Here is a 23,303-nt window from a genome sequence, read left to right on the forward strand (position 1 = left end):
TCCTGTCTTCTTGAATGTGCTGTAGGTCTGTGACGATGTGACGATGGTGCTTTTTTAAAACCGCAAGTAGACTAAACAATAAATTCCTTTCCACTTTTTAGCTCTTTTTAACACTGTCCTTTATATTTATAAAGTCCAAATTTCATCTCTTCCTCCTCTCTTCTTCCAGACTTTCTAGATTTTCCTTTCCCACCTTTTAAATTTATTCCATTAAGCTGTAAATAGTTCCAGAATGAATAATCTGTGCCTTCTTTTCCAATTATCCAAGTTCTCCCTGGTCTTTCAAAGCTTTAGATGTTTAGCAAAGTCCAAGAAGGTTAGGAACCTGTCGAGCTTATGTCAAATAAATGACTCTGAAAGCTTCTGCAGATGATGAAAATGCAACTCTTCTCCGGAGACCCCTCAAAGGAGCCCTCCCAGGACTCCCTTTTAGCCAAGGTAAATCTCCTCAAAGTTTCCTGTGCATATCTTGGACTAATCTCTAACTGAGAAAAGTAGGCAGTAGGCATTAAATTGCCTTCCACTACCCTGAACAGAAGCTCCATCCTGCTCCCATTATGAGAAGCAGCTCAGCTCGACGTTTTCCTCCCCCGGAAGTCTCAGAGCGACAAAAGAACACTTGAGGTGCCCCTGCCCAGCCCTCTTCTGCTTTGGAGGAGATTGGCAGGAGTCATGTCATTCTTTCTTCATGCTGAACAATTGGAGCAAGGAAAGAACACTCAGCATGCCCCCACTTTTGGGGAGCTGGGCAGGGGCCATGTCATTCTTTCTTTTCTCCGAGTGGTCAAACTGAAGAAAGAGCCCCATGGAGTATCAGCGTAAGTGTGAGCGGGGGGGGGGGGGGGAGCCTGCCCCCACTCCTACGATGAGGTGGCACCCTAGGCAGCTGCATACCTCACCTACTCCCACACGCTGGCCCTGGGTCTTTGTGAGTACAGTAGAAAGCATCTGGAACTGATAGATTTAAGTGGGCAGCCATGTTGGTCTGAAGCAGCAGAACAAAATTCGAGTCCAGTGGCCCTTTTAAGACCAACAAAGTTTTATTCAAAGTGTTAGCTTTTGTAAGCATGCACAGTTCTTCAGATACACTACAATGGAAATTGCCAGTCCATACATTTAGGTAGATAGGGAGCAGCAGATTAGCATACAGTTTAATAAAGTTGTTTTGATCAATGCAAACCAGAATAACAAGTTTATTTTATATGGTCACCATTTGTTTGAGTTTAATTCCAGGGGGAAACATAGTGAAGGAAATAAATATATCAAAACTGAAGATTAATGGGCAGATGTACCCTTCTTAACTGTGGAATGATGAGAGTTATTAACTAATAGTTTTGGCCTAATAGATAAGTTTGCAAGGTCCCCAACTGGAAACAGGAGTGTGCCAAAGAGTACCTAAATAACACAATTTCTTGATACTCCTCCATCTATAATATATGCTCTGTTCATTGCAATAAAGCTTCTTAAATATTATTTTGCATAACCTGCTGAGTTTTTGCAAGAAGACTGAAGCTCTCCATTGTGGCCTGTGATATAGTGGCATTTCTCTCCAGCTATTAACGATTACCAATACAGCTTCACTTCCCAAAGAGCTCTGTGTGACGCAATGCATGAGAAGCCTTACAGCAGAGGAATACGCAAAGGCCTTTCAGTCATTCCTAGACCATTCGACTGAACACCAGTGCATGGACCAATTCAATAAGAATGAGCTGCCAAATATAATAGCCAGGTAAGGAACACGTTCAAAGTGTTTGGAAGACATCGTGCCAATGCTTCGAGGAATGGTCAAATGCTTATGGTTCCCTATTTTTCCATTGTTGTGGATCATCCCCATGGATCCAGCTTGAATGGAAGGGGAGGATAGAACTACCTTCATCTGTTTATGTATTGATTAGTATATGAAGGTGCTTCTATAAAGATCTGTTAAATTAATTTAAAATTATACTACTTCATCAGCAAATGTTCTTTATTTTCCTCCTATTACTGGTCAATTTGTGGCAAGAAGATAATTTAATCTAATTTCTATACCAGTACCGTCAATTTTTCTAATATTGTCCAAGATGGAAACAAACCTCCTAGAATGATTGCAGCTCAAAAAGCTAGTTTCATTTTTTAATAGGCCTTATTCCAAGGTAAACTTATAAGGTCTTAGTCTTGGTGAAATTCCAAGTTCCAAGAACACTTGTAAAATACCATAACATCTCTGCTTAAACACTGATCCAGCCAAAGCTGAGCACTTCTCAGTTAATTAACTGAAAATATCAAACTTGTCCATAAATCTTTCCAATTTATATCAATGGGTCTTCAGATGGGCCACCATTTACATCTAGAGAGCTGCATTAGGCTTAGTAGATCACAAACTGTACAAATTACTTGGCTCATTATCACTGATAGTGGCCATGCAGTCTACCCGATTTTCTCACTTTATGCAAAGCATGTTCCCCAGTTCAGCATGCCTCGGGCACTTTGTTTGAATTGACCTCTCTGTTATTTTTAGGGTCTATTACTTTTCACAATGTCACACCTACGTAGGACATCACCAGGGCTGCTTCCTGAGCTTGTTCCAGTACTTCCTTTGATGTGAACACACACCATCTGTTGTGCTGTAATGAACGGAAGTCACCCCTTCTAGAACTACCTACAGTAGAAAAAAAACTCATAATACTTAGAGAAAGCAACAACAAATTAAATCTACATCAGTTTAGCAAGTTTAGCAATACTGTGGGTACAAACTGAACCACAAAGAAAAACTCATCACAAATTTTGCCCTCTTTGTGGTTTCTGAATAAAAATTCAAGACAAGTCTATGTTCACAAACTTCCATGAACTTTTAAAGCAGTTTGTGGTGATTTGTAGATGGAGCAGAAAGCAAGTGTTTAAAGGGACTCCAAACCTTTCGAACTTCTGCTTTCTGTTCCTCACAAAAGCTGCAATAACAGCTAAGTGGCAGGGAGGTGCTCCCCACTGTTCAGCTGTTTCAGGCCGTCTTGCGCAGTCTCTTTAAACTTCATATTGTAAAGGGACTACAGAAGATAGCCCACTCAGCTGTTTTTGGGGCTTTCTGCAAACCCCACTGAAAGGGACTGCAGGGCCATGAACCACAGTCCAGGTTGGTTTGTGAACCAGGATTCCTGGTGAACCACAATCTGAATCAAACCACATTTCCCCCATTAGTGTCATTCCTTATTTTCATTTATTACTGCTGCTATAAACAATTACTGTTCTTATCTGCTTATAAATTTGGGGTTTGCATCAAATGGTTACATGCATATTTTGCACTTCATTGTGTTTTGACTCCTCCTTGTTTACAATCTCTCCCCACCCCCCATGCTACCATATGTGCAGTGCATACCACCTCACCTGAGATGACATACTTCATGCACATGATGACAAGCACTCTAGACCAGGGGTCCCCAACCCCCGGGCCGGGAACCAGTACTGGGTTGCAACCTGTTTGAAATGGGCCTCGCTGCCCCCTCCCCAGCCTCCTCTTCCCCGTTTTCACCATTTTAAGGCTGGGGAAGGGAAGGAGGCAATGGCAGCATCACTTGCTGCTGCTGTAGTTTTCCCACCCATCAGCTGATTGGCGGGGGGGGGAGTCGTCTGGGAGGCGCTTTACAGCCCCTTCCCCAGTCTTAAAATTGTGAAAATGGGGGGAGGAGGAGGCAGCGAGACAGTGCAGGGGGGCGAAGGAGAGAGGAGGAAATGGGGGGAGGAGGAGGCTGCGAGACAGTGCGGGGGGGGGTGAAGGAGGGAGGAGGAAATGGGGGGGAGGAGGAGGCTGTGAGACTGCATGGGGGGGTGAAGGAGGGAGGAGGAAACAGGGGAGGAAAATGTGGAGAGGAGGAGACAGCAAGGCTGCGTGGGGAAGAAAGGCAGGATATAAAGTATATAAATAAATAAGCACAGATAAACCCAACTACCCCTCTGAAGTCTGCAAATCCAAACTAATATTTGAAGTGTGTTTTACCATTTGCTGTCAGAATGCTCATACTGTAGCTGGGGCTCTCCATCAGCTATTATGTGAATTTGGAGGAACATACATTAAATATTTTCTTATCAAAAGTTTTGAGACCCTTTGTTAAAACATTAATGACAATAACAAGCAGTCAAATAAAATTCATTAAAAGGTGATTGTAATAATAAATGCTTATAATTTCAGTATTGGAAAAGGAAAATCCACTATCAATGTGCTGGGTGTGGGAAGTGGCACAGGTAAGGAATGCATTTTTAACGTAAAATTATGCAATATTCCATTCATGTTTTTTGTTTGAGTAGGCTGCTTGTAGGTAACAAATAGCCATAGGGGTCATTTTGTAGAAAAATAGGTGGTGGAGCTCATCCAGGGATTGTTATGTAGCTGCACCTCCTATTCAATGGACAAGATGGGAAGGAGGAGGTGGAACTCTCAGAAAGGTTCAGGAGCTGTGCTCCTGTGAGCTCCTGCTGAATCTGAGGCCTGAGTGGCCATGATAAATGTTTTTTACTGCAGCGATGTACTCTGCTTCACTTTAAGGTTACCAGTTTGTTAAATTCAATATTTCTTCTTTGTAAACCAAAAATGACTCACTTCCATCAGTATAGGTCAACGCAGATATTAGAACAACATTTTCATGAAACACACACAAACCATATAATACAACTAATAACCTGGATAGCCCAGACTAGCCCAATCTCATTAGATCTCAGAAATTAAGCAGTTTGGGTCCTGGTTAGTATTTGGATAGCAGACCTCCAAGGAATACCAGAGTTGTGACATAGAGGCAGACAAAGGCAAACCACCTCTGAACATCTCTTGCCTTGAAAACCGTGCAGGGCTGCCATAAGTCATTTGTGACTTAAAAGCACTTCCCACCACCAGCACCCTGGTAGCAAAGCATTAAGAACAGCAGCAACAGTAATAATTACTGTGTGGTTTCCAATGTGATATATTGCATTCATGGTATTCTTATTTTCACTGATATAAATGAAGCTAAATAGGAACTGGTACTCCTGGAGATTTGATTTGTCTTTCTATGTAAAAGAGGTCTTTGCCATGCTACTAATTTTAGAAGATGGCTTTGGATGTTACACTGTGGGCTACGTGTCCTATGACAGATGCCTAATTTGCCTAATAACTCATTTTCCACATGGGGCTGGCAGTGCTTGGTTGCAATGTGTGAGGGGTCTTGAATAGTCTACACAACTCTAGAAACTAATGTGATGTGGGTGTTTGGTGCTGGTCATGTGTGACACTCAAAAAGGTATGCTGAGTTAAACATAAACTGTGATTTTGAAAAATCAAGATTCTTAATAAAGATTTCATGCACATTTATTGTATAGGAGAACAAGACTTGAAAATGATCAGAATAATCCAGTCCAAACGCCCAGGAGTCTTCATTAAAAATGAAGTCATAGAACCCAACCCACAACATATTCTGGCATACAAAGGTATAGCATTGCATTACTATTGGCAGGCAATATTGGAACATACTTTTGGCTTTATTAAATTGATTTGGTGGGGGTTTCTTTCATCAACAGAAGCAATTAAGAATTCTTCTGATCTCAACAATGTCTCATTTACCTGGCACCAGTTGACATCCATGGAATATGAAAAGCAGGCAAAAGAGTGGAATGTAGGAAAGAAATATGACTTCATACACCTGATCCAGGTAAATTCAATATCAGTCATATAAACCTTCCTGGTATATCAACCACGTATGCTGTTAATTTGCTGGGCTTGCAGAGACTTGGGCGGGACAATTTCTCTACCTTCCCTTTCCCCATTTAACTGACTGTCCACCTACTGTCGAATGTTTTCAGTCCTCATGAGGCTGGCTTTTAAGGATTCTCCCACTTTAAGGATTCCTCCCCCTTTTGATTAATTTACTAAGCCATATATTCCTACATATTTGGGGAGTTCCTTGAGTATGCAGAAAGTTAGATATGTAGAAATACCTAACTTCTCTAAGCGTAACTTCATAATGGATGAACACTTTATTTTCTTCATTTATTGCCCACCTTTTTTGCCAAACTCAAGGCAGCTTATAGAACATAAAACATAAACATATATTATAGAACATAAAACAATCAGACAGCTGAGAACTCCAGTTAACAGGGTAGTAGAATTAGGCTTACAAAATTGGACAATAATAAAAAAGAAGAAATACAACTTTAAGGAAAGAAAAGGAGCAGGGGAAGAGAAAGTTTGCACCGTCCTTGGCTCGCAAATGCTGCCCCAGCCCCTTTCTCCTCCTTGGGTCTGTGTGCACAGACCCAGAGAGGAGAAACCCAGGGTGTCCCAGTCAGAGCTGGCGTGTCCATTACTAGGCAACATTCGGCAACTGCCTGGGGTGCTGGCTCTTGGGTGGTGCATTGTTTCTTGACGCTGAGGGGTCTGACTCAGGAACTCTCCCAGGCACCCCCTCCCTCTTTTCGGTGCTTGCTCCTCCCGCATCAATTACCAGCTTGTTTACAACTGAACTTGGCACGTTGAGAGAAGGGGAAGGGGGGCGCCCTGGAGGAGAAGTCTGAAAAGGGTGGGTTGAGACAAGTGGTGGTCTTGGAGAGAAGGGCTGGGAAGAGAAAGCAAGAGAGAGAGAGGGAGAGCAGGTCTTGTTTAAGGAAGAACCCCAGAGGACTTCAGGTGTTGGAAAATGCTGAGCTGAACTGCTTCTCAGAAGGGGAACAGGCTGGAACTTCTGTTTGGGGTAGTGAAAGGCAATCTAATGCCTATTGCCTACTTTTCTCAGTCAGAGATTTGTCCAAGTTATGCACAGGAAACATTGAGGAGATTTACTTTGGCTAAAAGGGAGTGCCGGGGGGGAGGACTCCTTTGAGGTTTTGAAGAGTCTCTGGAGACGAGTTGCATTTTCATCATCTGCAAAGGTTTCCAGAGTCATTTATTTGACTTAAGCTCGACAGGATCCTAATCTTCTTTGATTCTACAAAACATCTAAAGCTATGCAAGAACGGTGTTGATCTGGATAACTACAGAAAAGGTACAGATTGCTATCTTTCATTCTGGGATTAATTAAAATTAAACAAAATAAAATCAGAAGGTGGGAAATTGGAATTTAGAAAGCTTGGAAGAAGAAGGGGAGAAGGGGCAAAATTTGGACTGTGTAAATTTAAAGGACAGTGTTAAAAAGTGAGACGGAATTTATTGTTTGATCTACTTGCGGTTTCTGAGAAAAAGCCCCATCATCATAGAACTGCAGCTTCCACAGTCAATACAGGAAATACGTCAAGTATCGTAAGATCTCTCTATCAGTGAAAACGGGATTTGGTGGCCAGTAAAGCAGGAAGTATTGGATGAAAAAGGGAAATCACTGTAGCAGCCAGCCTACTCTAGGACTATAATATCATAGAAAAACATCGGTGGCCATTGCAAGGAGGTCAAAGTTTAAATAAAATTTTTAAAGTGTTCAGGACATTAAAAATTGGTGGAGCCGACAGAGGTGATGATTATAAGGTAACTGCTATTGGACATTATTGCTAATAACTATTTTAGAAGCCTCTAGAGGAAAAAGGAAATTTTTTTTTAAGTGAGGCAGAAAGTCACAACCGCCATTTTGGAGAAAATAAAACCTTCAAAAATAAATATCTGAGTCTGGGAGGCTCTGAGGATGGCGAAATTAGGCTTATTGAAGAAAGCAAGCTTCATTCTCTTAAACCTGATAGTTGAAATTTAATTTGGTGAGGTCAAGTTTTTCAGTAATTTTACATGTCAGAACTCAAGCAAACCCATGAAAGCGCTGCTTCATTGGAGAAAATGCAGGAGCAATTGTGGAAAAAGAAAAAGTGGCAATTCATGACTGCAAATTGATGGAGACCCAGATACGTCTGAGAGGAGTACCCGAGGAGGAAGAAACTGACCTGAAAGATTATATAATAAAAATAATTGCAGAATTTTTGGAGGAAGATCCTGAAGGGACTAGAAACATGTATGACTCTATGTATAGAGTGAATTCACTTTATGCAAAAAACCCACAACAATCTACCAAGAGATGTGGTTGTAAGATATATGACAAAAGAAATGGTGGGAAATATTATGAATAAAAATTTTGAAAAAACACTGTTTGAAAAAACACTGATAGTGGGAGGCAGCAGAGTAATATGAAGGAGTTGCCAAGACAAGTGATAAATGACAGAAGAGCATATAAGAAATTGACAGAAAAATTACAGAACAATTAAATGGATAATACATGAAGGTTTGAGTTTTGAACTTCAAGGAAGAAGGATTGCAATTACAAATTGCGTAGATTTTGTGAAGTACACCAAGAATTTGCACCATGATGGATTACAAATTATTATCTTGGAATTTAAATGGACTAAATTCACCACAAAAAAGAAAGGCAACATTTCATTGGATTAAAAAGCAAAATTGTAGAATAGTTTGTCTACGAGAAGTACATATTAAACAAAAGTATTACAAATTTTTAGGGAACAAGCAATTGGGACTAGAATTTCATTCATTGGCTGCACAGAAGAAAAGGGGAGTGATTTTTTTATATTAAACAAGAATTGGATTCGAAATCAGTGTTTAAAGATAAAGATGGAAGATTTGTAGCGGTAGAAATAATCTTAAATGAAAAAAAAAATGTTGTTATTGGGATTGTATGCACCAAATGGAGCAAAGAATGCTTTTTTCAAAGACATTTTACAACAATTTGATGAAGTGACATATGATCAAGTTTTGATAATGGGGGATTTTAATGGAACAATTAAGAACACACTGGATAGATCTGGGGGAAAAAAATAAAAAGGAAGGGAAATTGCCAAAGTCTTTTTTTGAACTGGTTAAGCAAGAAAAGCTGGAAGATATATGGAGAAAATTTAACCCTGAAGTGCGGGACCACACCTTTTTTTCAGCAAGAAATAATACTTTTTCTAGAATTGACATGTTGTGGGGCACTGAGGATTTAGGCCCTATAACAAAGAAAATAGAGATGCTACCTAAAATAGGAACTGATCATAACCCAATAATGTGGATTACAAAATTATCTAAAAAGTCAAGAAGATGGAAATTAAATGAAGATTTACTACAGAATAAAGAAATAGTGACATCTCTAGAAAAAGAAACTAAAGCTTTCTTCCAAATAAATGATAAAGAAGATATAGAATTTCAAACGGTTTGGGATGCTTATAAAGCAGTAATGAGAGGAATATTGATTACATTGAACAATAAAGATAAGAGAGTAAAAGAAAAACAGATGCTGGATATTCAAAATAAAAAAAAGAAGGTGAATTGAGAAAAAGGCCAGGGAAAAAGAAAATTATGAGGGAGATTACAATATTACAAACACAAATGAGACATTTGTTAAATAAAAAATTGGAATGGAATTTGAAAAGATTACAGCAGAAATCTTTCAAGGGAGGAAATAAACCTAGAAAGTATTTGGCCTGGCAACTGAAAAAAAAGAGAGAAAGTAAAATTATTAATAAAATTGTGGTTGATGGAAGAGAGTTAGTAGACCAGGAAGGAATAAAAAGAGAATTTTTTAAGTACTATGCCAAATTATTTAAGGGTGTTAAAATAAAGAAAGAAAAGATGGAAGCGTTTAGACCAATTTCGCAGGGCCTGTAAGACATACCTCTTCAAAATAGCCTTCGCCATACCGAGCTAGATAATGTCGCTGTGTATGTTTTCTTTTCTTTCCACTGAACTTAAGATCTATTTAGCACCTTAATGTTAATTTTAATGTAACTGTATATTGATTTAAGATGTTTTTATTGCTATATATGATTTTATTGTATTGTATTGCATTTATATGTTGTGAGCCGCCCTGAGCCTGCCTGTGTGGGGAGGGCGGGATACAAATAAAAAGTATTATTATTATTAATATTATTATTATTACAAAATACTAAAATAGCACCCTTAACAGAAAATATGAAAAAAGTTTTGAATGATCCAATTTAAAAAATAGAAATTGAAGCAGCGATTAATGCAATGAAAAATGGAAAGGCACCTGGGCCAGATGGATATACAGCTAAATTTTTTAAAACCTTCAAAGAGGAATTAATACCGAAACTTCAGAAATTGATGAACATTATAAGAATAAAAGGGAAAATACCAAATACACGGAAGGAAGCTGTTATCTTGTTGATTCCAAAAGAAGATAGAGACATCACGAATGTAAAAAAATTATAGTCCAATTTCATTATTAAATATTGATTATAAAATATATTCAAGAATATTGGCAGAACGGCTTAAACAACATCTGATAAATTCTATAAAGGAAGATCAAGCGGGGTTTCTCCCCAAAAGGCAAATAAGAGATAATATTAGAACTGTTGTAAATATTGTAGAATATTATGAAAGACATCCAGAAAAGGAAGTTGCACTATTCTTTGCAAATGCAGAGAAAGCATTTGATAATTTAAACTGGGACTTTATGTTTGCAATAATGCAGAAAATGGAGTTGGGAGAAAACTTTATAAGGATGATAAAAGCAATATATACTGAACAACGTGCAAGGTTATGTATAAATGCAGATCTTACAGAAGATATGATAATTAGCAAAGGTACAAGACAAGGCTGTCCGATTTCGCCACTGTTGTTCATAATGACTCTTGAGATTTTACTGATGCAAATCCAAGAAGGCAAAGAACTAGAAGGATTAAAAATAAAAGCATTTACTTATAAATATAGAGCATTTGCAGATGATATAATGTTTATAAATGAAAATCCCATACAAGTAACACCTTTGTTGTTAGCTAAAATACAAGAATATGGAGAACTGGCAGGACTTTATATTAATAAAGAAAAATCAAAACTTCTATGTAAAAATATGCAAGTAAATAAACAAAAGGAACTGCAGAAGCTAACGGGTTGTGAAGTTACTTATAAGGTAAAATATCTGGGTATAGAGATAACAATGAAGAATATTGATTTGTTTAAAAACAATTATGAGAAGCTATGGCATAAAATGGATGAAGATATGATAAAATGGAATAAATTTAATTTGTCATTGCTGGTCAGAATAGCTGCAATTAAGATGAATATTCTGCAAAGAATAATGTATTTGTTTCAAATTATTCCGATTGTAAAAGACAGTAAACAATTTAATAGATGGCAAAGGAAAATCTCAGAGTTTGTGTGGGCTGGGAAGAAACCAAGGATCAAAATGAAAATTTTAACAGATGCAAAAGCGAAAGGAGGATTCCAACTACCAGATTTAAAATTATATCATGAAGCAGTTTGTTTAGTGTGGATAAAAGAATGCGTGATGCTGTTAAACAAAAAACTCTTAGCGTTGGAAGGTCATGGAAATAAATTTGGCTGACATGCTTATATGTATTATGGGAAAAAAATGGATGTTTTTTTCCTCACCATTATATAAGAAACAATTTGTTAAACACGTGGATGAAATATAAGAAATATGGTGAGGAGAGAAAGCCGTTATGGATAGTGCCAGCAGAAGTAATAAAAATAACAGCTGAAACGGGTGAAGAAAAGTGGTTGTCATATAATCAACTATTAAAAATACAAAGTGGAAAAATAGAATTGAAAACTGCTGAAGAGCTGAATAATAAATATGATTGGGCCAAATGCAACAAAAAGAGCTTGGTGGAAAACGATATTAAAACTGAAGGAATAAGAAAAGAGCAAACAAAAATGGAAAAAGTTCTGCTTGGAGATAATGAAAAATTAATTTCAAAACTATATAAATTACTTTTAAAATGGTCTACAGAAGATGAAGTAGTGAAATCTCAAATGATTAAGTGCGCAATTAAATAAAGAAATACAGATGGAAATTTGGGAATATTTGTGGAAGAATTCTATCGAACGTTTGACATGTCATAGTATTAAAGAGAACTGTTTTAAAATGATGTATAGATGGTATATGACTCCTAAAAAGTTGGCAAAGATGAACAATAAGATGCCAGATAAATGTTGAAAATGTAAAAAAACATGAAGGTTCTTTCTACCATATGTGGTGGACTTGTGAAAGAGCAAAAAAGTATTGGCAGATGATTCAACAAGAAATTTTTAGGATCTTGGGATATGAATTTAAGAAAGTGGCAGAGACTTTTCTGTTGGGATTACAAATGGAAAATTTTCCAAAAGAAGATAGAACTATAATTTGGTACTTGCTTTCAGATGATAGGACATTGTATGCGCAGTGTGGAAGCAAGAAAAAATACCAGAGAAATGGGATTGGATTGTAAAAATTATGACATGGAGTGAAATGGATAAATTAACAAGAATTTTAAGAGACTATGATTTAAAAGCTTTTAAGACGGAGTGGAAAAAGTTCAGAAGATATGTAGAAGAAGAGTGGAAAATAAAAGGACATTGGACAATTTTTGATAATGATTAAGTATTAGAAGGAAGAAGAATATTAATTTTTGTTTTTATTAGTTAAGGGTACATTTAAATATTAGTATTTTAAGTAAATAACACTGGCGGGGGTCAAATAACGGGGGGAGGGGTGGTTAGAAAGTAATATATGGATAGATAAAAAGGAATTATTAATGATGCAAGAAATAGATATTACCATATGTTACTAAATAAAATTGTTTTAAAACTAGGAAGAACCCCAGAGGTGCAATAGGGAAAGCAAATCTTCTTCTCTCCCTCCCCCAATTGTCCCTGCTCCCCAGGGAAGGGGGAGGGGAAAAAGGGAAGCTGAGTCAAGAGAGGTGCAACCCAGAGATTTCCCCTGCTGCAAAGACCACGGGTAGATGTCATTTTTTTTTTTTTTTGCAAATTCCCGCCATTTACTTTTTAAAAGAACTTTTTTTTTAAAAAGGAAGGCGGGTTTGGAAAGGCACATGGCCACTAGATCTCTCTCTGTGTGTCTTGGTTTGCAGCAGCACATGGTTCGCCTGGCTTTTTTTTGCTCACCTGCTTGTACCTTTATGGGCTGCTGGAATTAGGCAAGGAGAGAACAAAATTGTCATTTGCCAAAGTGCAAGTTTTTGTGCAAAACTGCTGGCAAAGGGGTTTTGTGCACAAGATCAGAGGTGGTTTTTGGAGGCAAGAGAGGGCGAGATCAAAGCCTTTCTGCATGGGGGAGGGGGTGAAGATAGCAGGGCGAGCAGCTGGCGATCTCTTTTCTTTCCTTCCTCCCTCCTACCCCAGGTGGTCACCCTGTTGGGAAGGGGCTGGGAAGCGGCTTCAAGGTACCGCTTTTTGTCCCACCTCTCACACTTCCTACAAGCTGGGCATGGGGAGGGTGAAAGAGAGAAGAGAAACAGCAGAAATTGAGGGGGAGGCTTCCTACCCCCCTTTTCCACGTGGGCTGGGGTGGGGGGAGACAGCAAGACTGGAAAGCAGGGTTGGACGGGGGGGGGGGAACGAAGGAAAGGTCTCTGGCTTGGCTTGCCCAGCGCCTCAGCGCCCAGAAACATTGGAACTTTTGTAATTGACATGATGACGTCACCGTAAGTTTTTTTTTGGGGGGGCGCACATCAAGGTTCTGCCTTATGCAGCAGAACCCCATGCACTGGTCCTGGTCCCAGTGGTGTTTGTGCCTTCCTTGAAGTTGAGGATGTTGCAAACACTGCCTCCCCTTCTCCTCCCTGGGTCTGTGTGCACAGATCCAGGGAGGAGAAATTGACAGCATCCCAAAGGCATTTGTGCCACCCCCCCCTTTTTTTCCTTTGGGTCTGTGCACAGATCTGGGAAAGAAAAAAGGGGCAGGCGCCTGGGGGAGGGGCCGTAGACTAGGGCTGCTTTGTGGGGGGTGGGGTGCCTTTCCTGGGGTGGCAAGCAACCCCCCCCATTTTTTGAGTAGGGGCTCCATTTTTTAGTTTTGCCTCTGCTCAAAAATGGGTAGATCCGGCCCTGACATCTAGTAACCCTTCATGAAAACACCATGGGGTTGCCGTAAGTCAGCTGTGATTTGACAGCAAGAAAAGAAAGAAAGAAAGAAAGAAAGAAAGAAAGAAAGAAAGAAAGAAAGAAAGAAAGAAAGGAAGAAAGAAAGAAAGAAAGAAAGAAAGAAAGAAAGAAAGAAAGAAAGAAAGAAAGAAAGAAAGAAAGAAAGAAAGAGGGGCATGACATACTGTAATAAAAAAATGAGTAACAAATGCAATAAAAGGCTGATGAAGTGAGTTATGATTCACAAAGACTGCAATCAGACAGGCATTTTGGCCTGACATAGTCACACTTCCCAAATGGATTTAAAAGGCTCAGTCAGATAGGCACAGCTGTCAGGTGTTTCTCAGTCACACACACCCTGCTCTGAGATGGAGTAAATACCCACCAGGTGAAATCTGGTGCCAATGCCTTCCCCTGCATTCCTCCTGCATTTCCAGAGGTCTGGACACAGGGGAGCACAAATAAAACAGATTGGTGCTGTGAACCTGCCAATCCATTCCAGGCAGTTCTTTCTTACCTTCACAGTTCCACAGTGCACTTATGTGCATGTGCCAGGAATTTTTTTAAAAAAATCTTTCTTCGATGGATGGCATGCAGCAGCAGTATGACCACTCCATAGGCATGTTGGGGTGCCATGTCTGACCATGAACCTCCATTCCTGATTATAACAGAGACATTTGTGGTGCCTGCAAAGCACCCTGGGCTGCCAGCCTGATTGCAGCCACCAACTTACACTGGAAATGATAGGGCAGTCTTTAATGTATCAGTGGCCTCCTGTTTCACCTCTGGCAATTCTGGGTCTGTGGCTTTTGTCATCCATACAAGGGTCAGCCAGTTTTACCATTAGATTTGTCAATGTAAAAGATGTTTGCACCAAGTGTGTCACAGAAGCATTTTTAAAAAACAACCCTGTCTAGCATACGACTATTACATGCTAAATATGCATTGCTTGACATTCAGGTGAAACATTTTCTAAAAAACCATTAGTCAGAATCATTCCATGGTTTTCATGAGTTTGAAGGAGATGCTGATGAGCCACTTAAGCAGAGCTGCTTATTCAGACGAGGCTTGATCACTCACCATTCTGGGGAATTAATACAGTGACATAAGAAGCATCTTGGTTTGACAGACAGCTTCTCTGCTCCAGTAGCAGAAAAACTGTGGGGGAGGACATTGCTTCTGGTTGTATGTTGCTTCCCACCTCTATTTTTGCTCCCACTAGAGAGAGGCGTCCTGGGCAGGGAGCTGCGGCTGGGAAACTGCCTGCCATCCTGCGTGGTCTGGTAGGCCTAGAATCATCCTCTTTAGTATTTGATGCTGAACTGCAGTAAACAGATGCTGTCAAGAGAAAAACAGCAACAACAGTAAACTGACATCAGTCAGGACTCAATGCTATTGAAACCAGTTAGTGAAAAGTTAGGTTGACACTGATGGGATTTAGTTATGACTAACTATCAGAGGAATCCTAAACAGATAATTTAGAATCCTATTAAGGTAAAGCTGCAGTACTGCAGTTGGAGCCCTCTGCTCACGACCTGAGTTTGATCCCAGCGGAAGCTGGGTGCAGGTAGCTGGCTCAAGGTTGACTCAGCCTTCCATCCTTCCGAGGTTGGTGAAATGAGTACCCAGCTTGCGGGGGTGGAAAGTGCAGATGACTGGGGAAAGCAATGGCAAACCACCCTGTAAAAAGTCTGCCGTGAAAACGTTGTGAAAGCAACGTCACCCCAGAGTTGAAAATGACTGGTGCTTGCACAGAGGACTACCTTTACCTTTTTTTTTTTTAACTGGGGGGCCTATCAGAGGAATCCTAAACAGATTATTTAGAATCCTATTAAGATCTATTCAATAAAACTTAATCTCAGGAAAGTGTTCTTAAGTCTGCAGTTACAATCTAAGGTTGTATATAACATCAGAAGTGAATTTACTACTGCTGGGAACTAGTCTTGTTCCATGAATTCTAGCTTGATAATGCCAGGAACATGGAGACTTCTGCCCAAGTGGATAAACACTTCACACGAGGAGTCCTTGCTAGAGGTGGGGATTTCCTAAATATTTGCTCATAGCCATTCACAGAAATGCCAGTAAGGCTGCCAGCTGGTGCCTCCCCAGGAACACTGGTGGTGGGGGGGGGGGGGATATAGAAGGCCAGTGTTATGTTAACAGCAGGGTATAGCATCATTTCTGGGACAAACCTAGAAATCCTAGAGTGGTGTCATATCACTTCTGGATTCACTCTGGAAATGATGTTGTGCTGTCAGTACCATGGCAGTTTTTTGCACCACTCCCTTCCCATCAGTTTACAGAGCAGTCATAGGGGTTAGGGGTTGCTGGCAGGAGGTCTCCCACTATATTGGGAAATCTGGTGACCCTAAGTACCACACAATTCAAATGAGAAGAGCAAGTGACTGATGGCAAGTAGCCTCTCTCTGAGCCAATTTCATTTCCAAAGAAAATGAGTGGCAGCACGTTGCTGAAGGAAAATGGTATTTTGCCCTGTTTTGTTTCTGAACAATTATGTGACTGTGTGGAGGGCTATTTGGCACTGTGAAATTATGGGTCTGATGATTGTTGTTGAAAATTAATTCCTTAGGGATGGCAAAGGGCTTTTCGATGCTGCGTTTTTGCCACAGCTCATCTTCTCATTTCCCCTCTTCCTTAAACACAGTATTGTTTCTTAGTTACTGCTTTCCAGTTTCCCCTGCCATGATCCATATTTCAAGTCCTCTGTACTGGTGCTGTAGGAAAGGGAGAAGTGTGTTTTAGTTCCTAAAACCAATTAATAAGCATCTAATTCTTCGCAAACTAAAATGCCATTTGAAGAGATTTCCACATCTGCACCTAACACATTGAAGGAATTGTGTTTCCCATCAAGGGTAGTAAGTGCCTGTGATTAATGTTCCCTCTCAGCTGAGTTAGTGTGGGCTAGCTCACAGTTTTTTAGCCTCTGGCTCACACATTTTTGTTTTAACTCTGGAAGGATGACCCCAGAGCAAACTAATTTATGCACAACTTGCTCACAACTTTAATGCCAGTAGCTCACAAAGTAGACTTTTTGCTTACAAGACTCCACAGCTTAGTGGTACCCCTATGCGTGAAAACATATATGTGTCAGTAGTGCAGATCATCCTTCTTAAAGCTAATTTTAGATGTGCTGGGTATAGATTGAAGTGCAACGAGAATGTGCCTGCTGGTCTGATGAGAGGCCATGGCAGGACACAAGAATTAATGTATCCACTGCCGGCAATAACCTCAAAGCACCGAGGCCTTCCCAAACACTGAATAGCATCCCTTGTACCTGTCTTAAGAAATAAGTTGGTATTGACATGTCCAGATGAACATAAGCCAACCTGAATGTTTATAGTTTAATATAGAGCTGATTTTAGATGTGCTGAATAGAGACTGAATTGTCGGGAGCATGTGCCTACTGATCTGATGAGAGGCTATGGCAGAACACAAAAATCAATGCATGTACCACTGAAAATAACTATGTAAGTCTAAAATGCCATGCAGAATTCTGTGGTCTCACTTTGGTGGATCTTAAAAAAAATGGCACCATTGTAATAGGGAACACAATCACCACAAACAGTAAATACAGCCCAAATGTTGTCTTTTGTGACTTTCCTGCACAAAATTACTCAAATTCCCTTTTCCTCAACCTTGAATGTGACTGCTAAGTCAGGGGGAAAATTGGTTCAATCCTAGGTTAGTTCCCCCCTCCCTCAGTTTCCTTGCTTTCAGTCTTCACCTTTCATCATAAACTCAATAGCTCAGCTCTATCCTCTGGAGGAGTCATTCCTCTTCCTGTAGTCCTGTGCGCTAAAGCCTGTCCTGAGCAGATTTCTTCTGTGATTTTAAAAGGAGGAGGCCAAATGACTTGACTCCATGAGTCAATTCACTTTCCTGTGGGACATCTTATGCCAAGTTCTTTCTACTTGCTTGATAGCTGCCTAAGCTCTTCAAATCTTACAGCAACAGCCCAGTGTGATGAATGTAGAAGGAAGTTCCCATAAAGCACCATTCTGTGGCACCATCAGCTCAGTAATCAGACCACTGCATTAATGTGACTTTTCTCCAGTGGCCCGATCTGAAGAACGGGAATAGGAGCTGTGTCATTGTCACCTCTGAGGAGGGTCACAGCAACTGGCGCAGACATTTGTTTTCATGTTCAGGAGCTCTCAGTGCCACTTATAATGTTAACACTATACTTATTTTTCTAAGTGACAATTGTCTCTTTTAGATGCTGTACCGTGTGGAGGATATTGCAAATACTATCAAGTTTTTCCACAGCTGCCTAGATTGTTATGCTAAACTTCTGATTATAATTTTATCAGGTAAGAGGCTTTTTAGAAAAAGTATTGACTCTTTTTTTACAGAGATTCTCCTGCAGTAATTAAGTGGGCTCCAGATTCTGTTGGTTTTTTTAAAAAAAATATGTCTGCTATGCTGCAGGGATGTGCATTCATTTGCAAATGAATAAACATCCGAATGAAAAAATCCACATTCATTCCAGTCATTGGAGTAACAAAAAAATCCCAAAGGGGCTAATAATGAATGATGAACCAATGCCATTTGTGAAAGGGTCCTTTGACACCCAGTGTGCCACATTTCTTGCTGAGCTGATAGTAAGCCTTTATCTTTGTGATTGGCTCAGTACAGTTCAGTTTAACTGCCAGACATTTGTATAGGAGGGACTGACTTTTAATTAGTGGAATGAAAATGAATTTTTTTTTTAACTCATCATTTTGCCCATTTTCTTTGCTAGTGCTTCATATAGGGTTACTTAATTTAAGCTGTTTGACATTCTTCCAGAATTATAGATGATCCTCAGACCACAGAGGTAAATTCCACTAAAGGAAATAGCTTTGGAGGGTAGAGTCCATGGTTTACCATAAAGTCTCCAACCTTTTTGAGCCTGTTTGCACCTTTGGAATCCTGACCCTGAGTGGTGGGCACAACCACAAGAGGAGGAGCAAACCACAACATGGCAGGGACTAAGGTTATGTATAAATTAACTCTAATCAGGGCTTTTTTTGTAGCAGGAACTTTTTTGCATATTGGGCCATACACTCCTGATGTAGCCAATCCTCCAAGAGTTTACAGGGCTCTTGGTACAGGGCCTACTGTAAGCTCCAGGAGGATTGGCTACACCAGGGTGTGTGTGGCCTAATATGCAAAGGAGTTCCTGCTTAAAAAAAAAAAAGCCCTGACTCTAATACTAATTCTTCAATGTTTCAGGCAGAAGTTCTGCTTAAGAGGGTACCATTTAATCAGCAGAGCCTATCAAATCTGCAGTGGCCAGTCAGATCTTCTGAGTTAGAGTTGGCAACCCTGTGCTCCTAATTTGTTGCTGCAGAATTTAACACCCTTGAAAATTTATGCACCATTTATATGCAATTGGTGTACAATTTTTGACAAGAAAACAATGACAAAAATAATTGTGAAGTCCCTTACTGTCCTGCTTATAAAGCTATAGCCACATTTCATCAGCTGAAGGAAGAAATGATGCTATGGATTAGACAGCGGCCTGAATTAAATATAAAACTAGGCAAAAGGAAGAACATACTGAATTGCATATTTCATGTTTTGGAACAATGGCAGGTAATGTGTAATGTACAGTACTTGCATTTTATCTATTGACTGTGTCAATATTTCTTACCTTTCTGATGCTACACACGTATCCAGTTGTTAATCCAGTCAAGTAATCTGTCCTTTGACATGCCAATAACAGCTGATGCAGTTTATAACACATCCCAAGTGGTGCCTCAGGGTCAGGTCCCACTTCTAGATGTGTTCACTGAAGAGCTACTATTTTTAGTGCAGTTTCTCTCTCAACATCTAGACAGGCATCATGATGAACACAGAGCCTTTCAAGCCTTCTGTTTCAAGTAGCAAGCTGGTGCATCTACCCCAAAGCAAGGTTGATTGCCAGGAGATGTGCCGGCTTGCTTCTGAAAAGGCAAACAGCTGGACCTGTCCTTCTGATTTGTTCCTTGTCATTTCTCATAACTTCTGTGCTGATCTGCTGGACATAGCTTGCTTAAGTGAGCTGACTAAGACCAGCTTTGGATGTGATCATTTTGAAGTAAAGACAATTGACAAAGGATTCATTTTTCATGTTTGGGCATAATAGGAGGTTGCTTCTTTTCTTGTTCAATGAGGTTATGAAAGTATGAAGTGTACCTACAATGGTAGCTTAGTTTAAGGTCAAAATTACCAGTTATGCTGGTACTGGTATTTTGTACTGGCAAAATAAACATGATGGTATGTGTGGGGGATATGGTTCAGAGCTGGTGTGCTGCGCTATATCTCCTTCTTGCACCATTTCCCTAGTGGGAAATGTCCCACTGGCCCTTTAAAAGTTTTACTGGGAGGGGAGATAGATCCAATATGGATGACTTGTGTGGTTTTTTTCTCCCCTGGGGCTAAAATAGCCCCGAGGAGGAAAAACTTCCTCAGTCTTTCCTGCTCCCAAGGAAGTTACTATTTGCTAAAGTACACATTTAGGGATCCAGTGACAAATTACAGACCCACAGTGCCACATAGATGACCCTTGATTTAGTATAATATTTAAAGCAGTGGTACTACTATTCACATCTGCGGTTACCATCAGCAAATATAGCTACACTATATTTTAGGGGAGGGATGGTGGCTCAGTGGTAGAGCATCTGCTTGGGAAGCAGAAGGTCCCAGGTTCAATCCCTGGCATCTCCAAAAAAGGGTCCAGGCAAATAGGTGTGAAAAACCTCAGCTTGAGACCATGGAAAGCCACTGCCAGTCTGAGAAGACAATGCCGACTTTGATGGACCAAAGAGGGTCTGATTCAGTATAAGGCAGCTTCATATGTACACTTGGTTTTATTCCTGGCATGAGGCCTGCTCCATGGGGAGGTTTGCAGCTTGCTTGTTCTTCAGGTGACAGGTGTTTCAAGGTGCGAACATGTCAACCACAAGCCCCATGAGCAAGGGCCTTGCCCACTTTCTTGCAACATGTTTCAGGAGTCATATTGGGGAACAGCACTTAGAAGATCCACTGATGACATGTCAAAGAGCCACAAGTGGTTCCACAGCCACTGAATATCACTGATTTAGAGAAACTAACAATTCCATCTGATGTGTTCCTATAGGTGACAGTGGATGGGCTTCTATATGGAAGAAATACAGACATTGTCTACCCCCAACTGACAGTGGCCACTACATCACAGCCAATGACATCAAAGTGATCTTGAAGAGAATGGGAGTTAAATACAAGGTGTATGATTTCCCTTCTGTTTGGGATATCACTGAATGTTTTATTGATGGAGACATCACTGGAGGTCATACACTAGACTTCCTGACAGGGACAAAGGATTTTATGAACACTGCACCTCCTTTTCTTAAGCAACAGCTTCGACAAGCTCTAGGCCAACCGGAATGCAGCACCAAGAAGGACGGGAGGATAATTTTCAAAAATGATCTAAGCATGATTGTGGTCAGCTCCTAATAACAGGAGAAATATCACAGGCTATTTTCATAGGCACAGGGCAACCAAATCTACAGAGAATCCATTGTAAAGTAGTGAAGGAACTTGTCCAGGCTATAGGAATGAAGTATAAAGCCTCATAGATGTGAAGCATATTTTTAGCAAATCCTGTGCAGCTTAAAAGATACTTAATATATCACAGAACAAAGTTTGAGTCCATTGGCACCCTTAAGACCAACAAAGTTTAATTCTGGGTATAAGCTTTCATGTGCATGCACTCTTCATCAGATACACTGAAACAAGACTTTCAGGGTTTGTTTCCAGAAGGGCTAATTAGAATCAAGATACATAAGTAATTGAGAGGTAAGCAAAGCTAAGAGTGAATTAAAGTAGTTGGACAAGAGAACCTTATTACAAGTCAGATCCTGCTTTTTGCGGCTGCTATAGTAGTGTAGGTAAAGCTGATGTAGTGCTTAAGAGTAGCAGACTCTAATCTGGAGAACTGGGTTTGATTCCCCACTCCTCCACATGAAGCCTGTCAGGTAACCTTATGTCAGTTACAGTTTTCTCAGAATTCTTTCAGTCCCACCTATCTCACAAGGTGACTGTTGTGGGAAGAGGAAGGGAAGGCAATAATAAGCTGCTTTGAGACTCACTAGGGCAGAGAAAAGTGGGGTATAAAACCCAACTTTTCTTCTTCTTAATTGCCTGCAATGTTACATGAAAGCACTAAGCCAGGGGTGTCAAACTCATTTGTTATGAGGGCCGGATCTAGCATAAATGAGACAACATGTCAATTCTAGAGAAAGAGCTATGTCTAGCTGAAAAGAAGGTATAGTCCCGTACTTCAGGATTAAACTTCCTCCACATATCTTCTAAAATCTCCTGTTTAACCAATTCAAAAAAAGACTTTGGCAATTTCCCTTCTTTATCATTTTTTTCCTTCCCAGATCTATCTATCGTGTTCTAAATTGTTCCGTTAAAGTCCCCCATCAATAAAATTTGCTCATAGGTCACTTCATCAAGATGTTGTGTAATATTTTTAAAGAAAATGTCTTTGGAGCATAAAGTCCCAACAACAACTTTTTTGGCATTCAAAGTAATTTCTACCACTATATACCTTCCATCTTTATCTTTAAATACCAATTTTGGGTCTAATTCTTGTTTAATATAAAAGACTACTCCTCTTTTCTTCTGTTCAGCTAATGTAAAAAATTCTAGTCCCAATTGTTTATTCCACAGAAATTTATAATCCTTTTGTCTAATATGCACTTCTTGTAAACATACTATTTTGTTTTTTTTATCCAATGAAACGTTGCCTTTCTTTTTTGTGGTGAATTTAGTCCATTTACATTCCAAGATATCAATTTGTAATCCATTATGATGCAAATTCTTTATTTTCTTCATAAAATCTACGCAGTTCCTGTGTATTTGTGATTGTAATCCTTTTCCCTTGAAGTTCAAAGCTCAAACCTTCAGGTATTATCCATCTGTACCTCATTCCATTGTCACGTAATTTTTCTGTCAATTTTTATATGCCTTTCTATCAGTTAGCACTAGTCTTGGCAGTTCTTTCATAATTCTTACTCTACTGCCTCCCACTATCAATGACTTTTCAAAGTTTTTATTCATGATCTTTCCCACCATTTCTTTTGTAATAAATCTTATGACCACATCTCTTGGCAGAGTGTTCTTTTTTGCATAGAGTGAATTTACTCCATACATATAGTCATACATATTTCTATTCCCTTCAGGATCTTCCTCCAAAAATTCTGCAATTATTTTTATTATGTACTCTTTCAGGTCTGATTCTTCATCTTCAGGTACATCTCTCAGACGGATCTGAGTTTCCATCAGTTTTCAGTCATGAATTGTCACTTTTTCTTGTAATTTTAACAAGGTGGAGTCATGTGTTTTCACTGTCTCTTCCACTTCTTGTACTTTCTTTGTTATTACCACAGTGTCATTTCTGAGATTCTCTATTTCTTTTTTTAATTGTTTTTTGAGTCCTCAATATCCTTTCTTATTTTTTTTT

General features: G+C 39.7%; 1 protein-coding gene across 1 annotated transcript; it reads left to right on the top strand.

The window, feature by feature from the left end:
* Positions 1-672: 672 nt before the first annotated feature.
* On the top strand, positions 673-21,314 carry LOC132585501 (carnosine N-methyltransferase 2-like). Its single transcript, XM_060257446.1, has 7 exons — positions 673-818; positions 1,538-1,729; positions 4,163-4,215; positions 5,323-5,430; positions 5,521-5,651; positions 18,048-18,141; positions 20,934-21,314. Exons 1-7 carry the CDS (start codon positions 673-675, stop codon positions 21,287-21,289), a joined length of 1,080 nt encoding a protein of 359 aa, XP_060113429.1. The 3' UTR covers positions 21,290-21,314.
* Positions 21,315-23,303: the final 1,989 nt, after the last annotated feature.

The sequence above is a fragment of the Heteronotia binoei genome, chromosome 16, assembly GCF_032191835.1.
Source record: "Heteronotia binoei isolate CCM8104 ecotype False Entrance Well chromosome 16, APGP_CSIRO_Hbin_v1, whole genome shotgun sequence".
Lineage (NCBI taxonomy): Eukaryota > Metazoa > Chordata > Lepidosauria > Squamata > Gekkonidae > Heteronotia > Heteronotia binoei.

What these genes read in the sequence shown, in the direction of transcription:
- LOC132585501 (XM_060257446.1), top strand. Translation starts at nt 673, where the DNA reads ATGTCATTCTTTCTTCATGCTGAACAATTGGAGCAAGGAAAGAACACT. An exon ending in GAGCCCCATGGAGTATCAGC is followed by an intron (nt 819 to 1,537) that starts GTAAGTGTGAGC and finishes CCTGTGATATAG; the next exon opens with TGGCATTTCTCTCCAGCTAT. An exon ending in ACATATTCTGGCATACAAAG is followed by an intron (nt 5,431 to 5,520) that starts GTATAGCATTGC and finishes TTTCATCAACAG; the next exon opens with AAGCAATTAAGAATTCTTCT.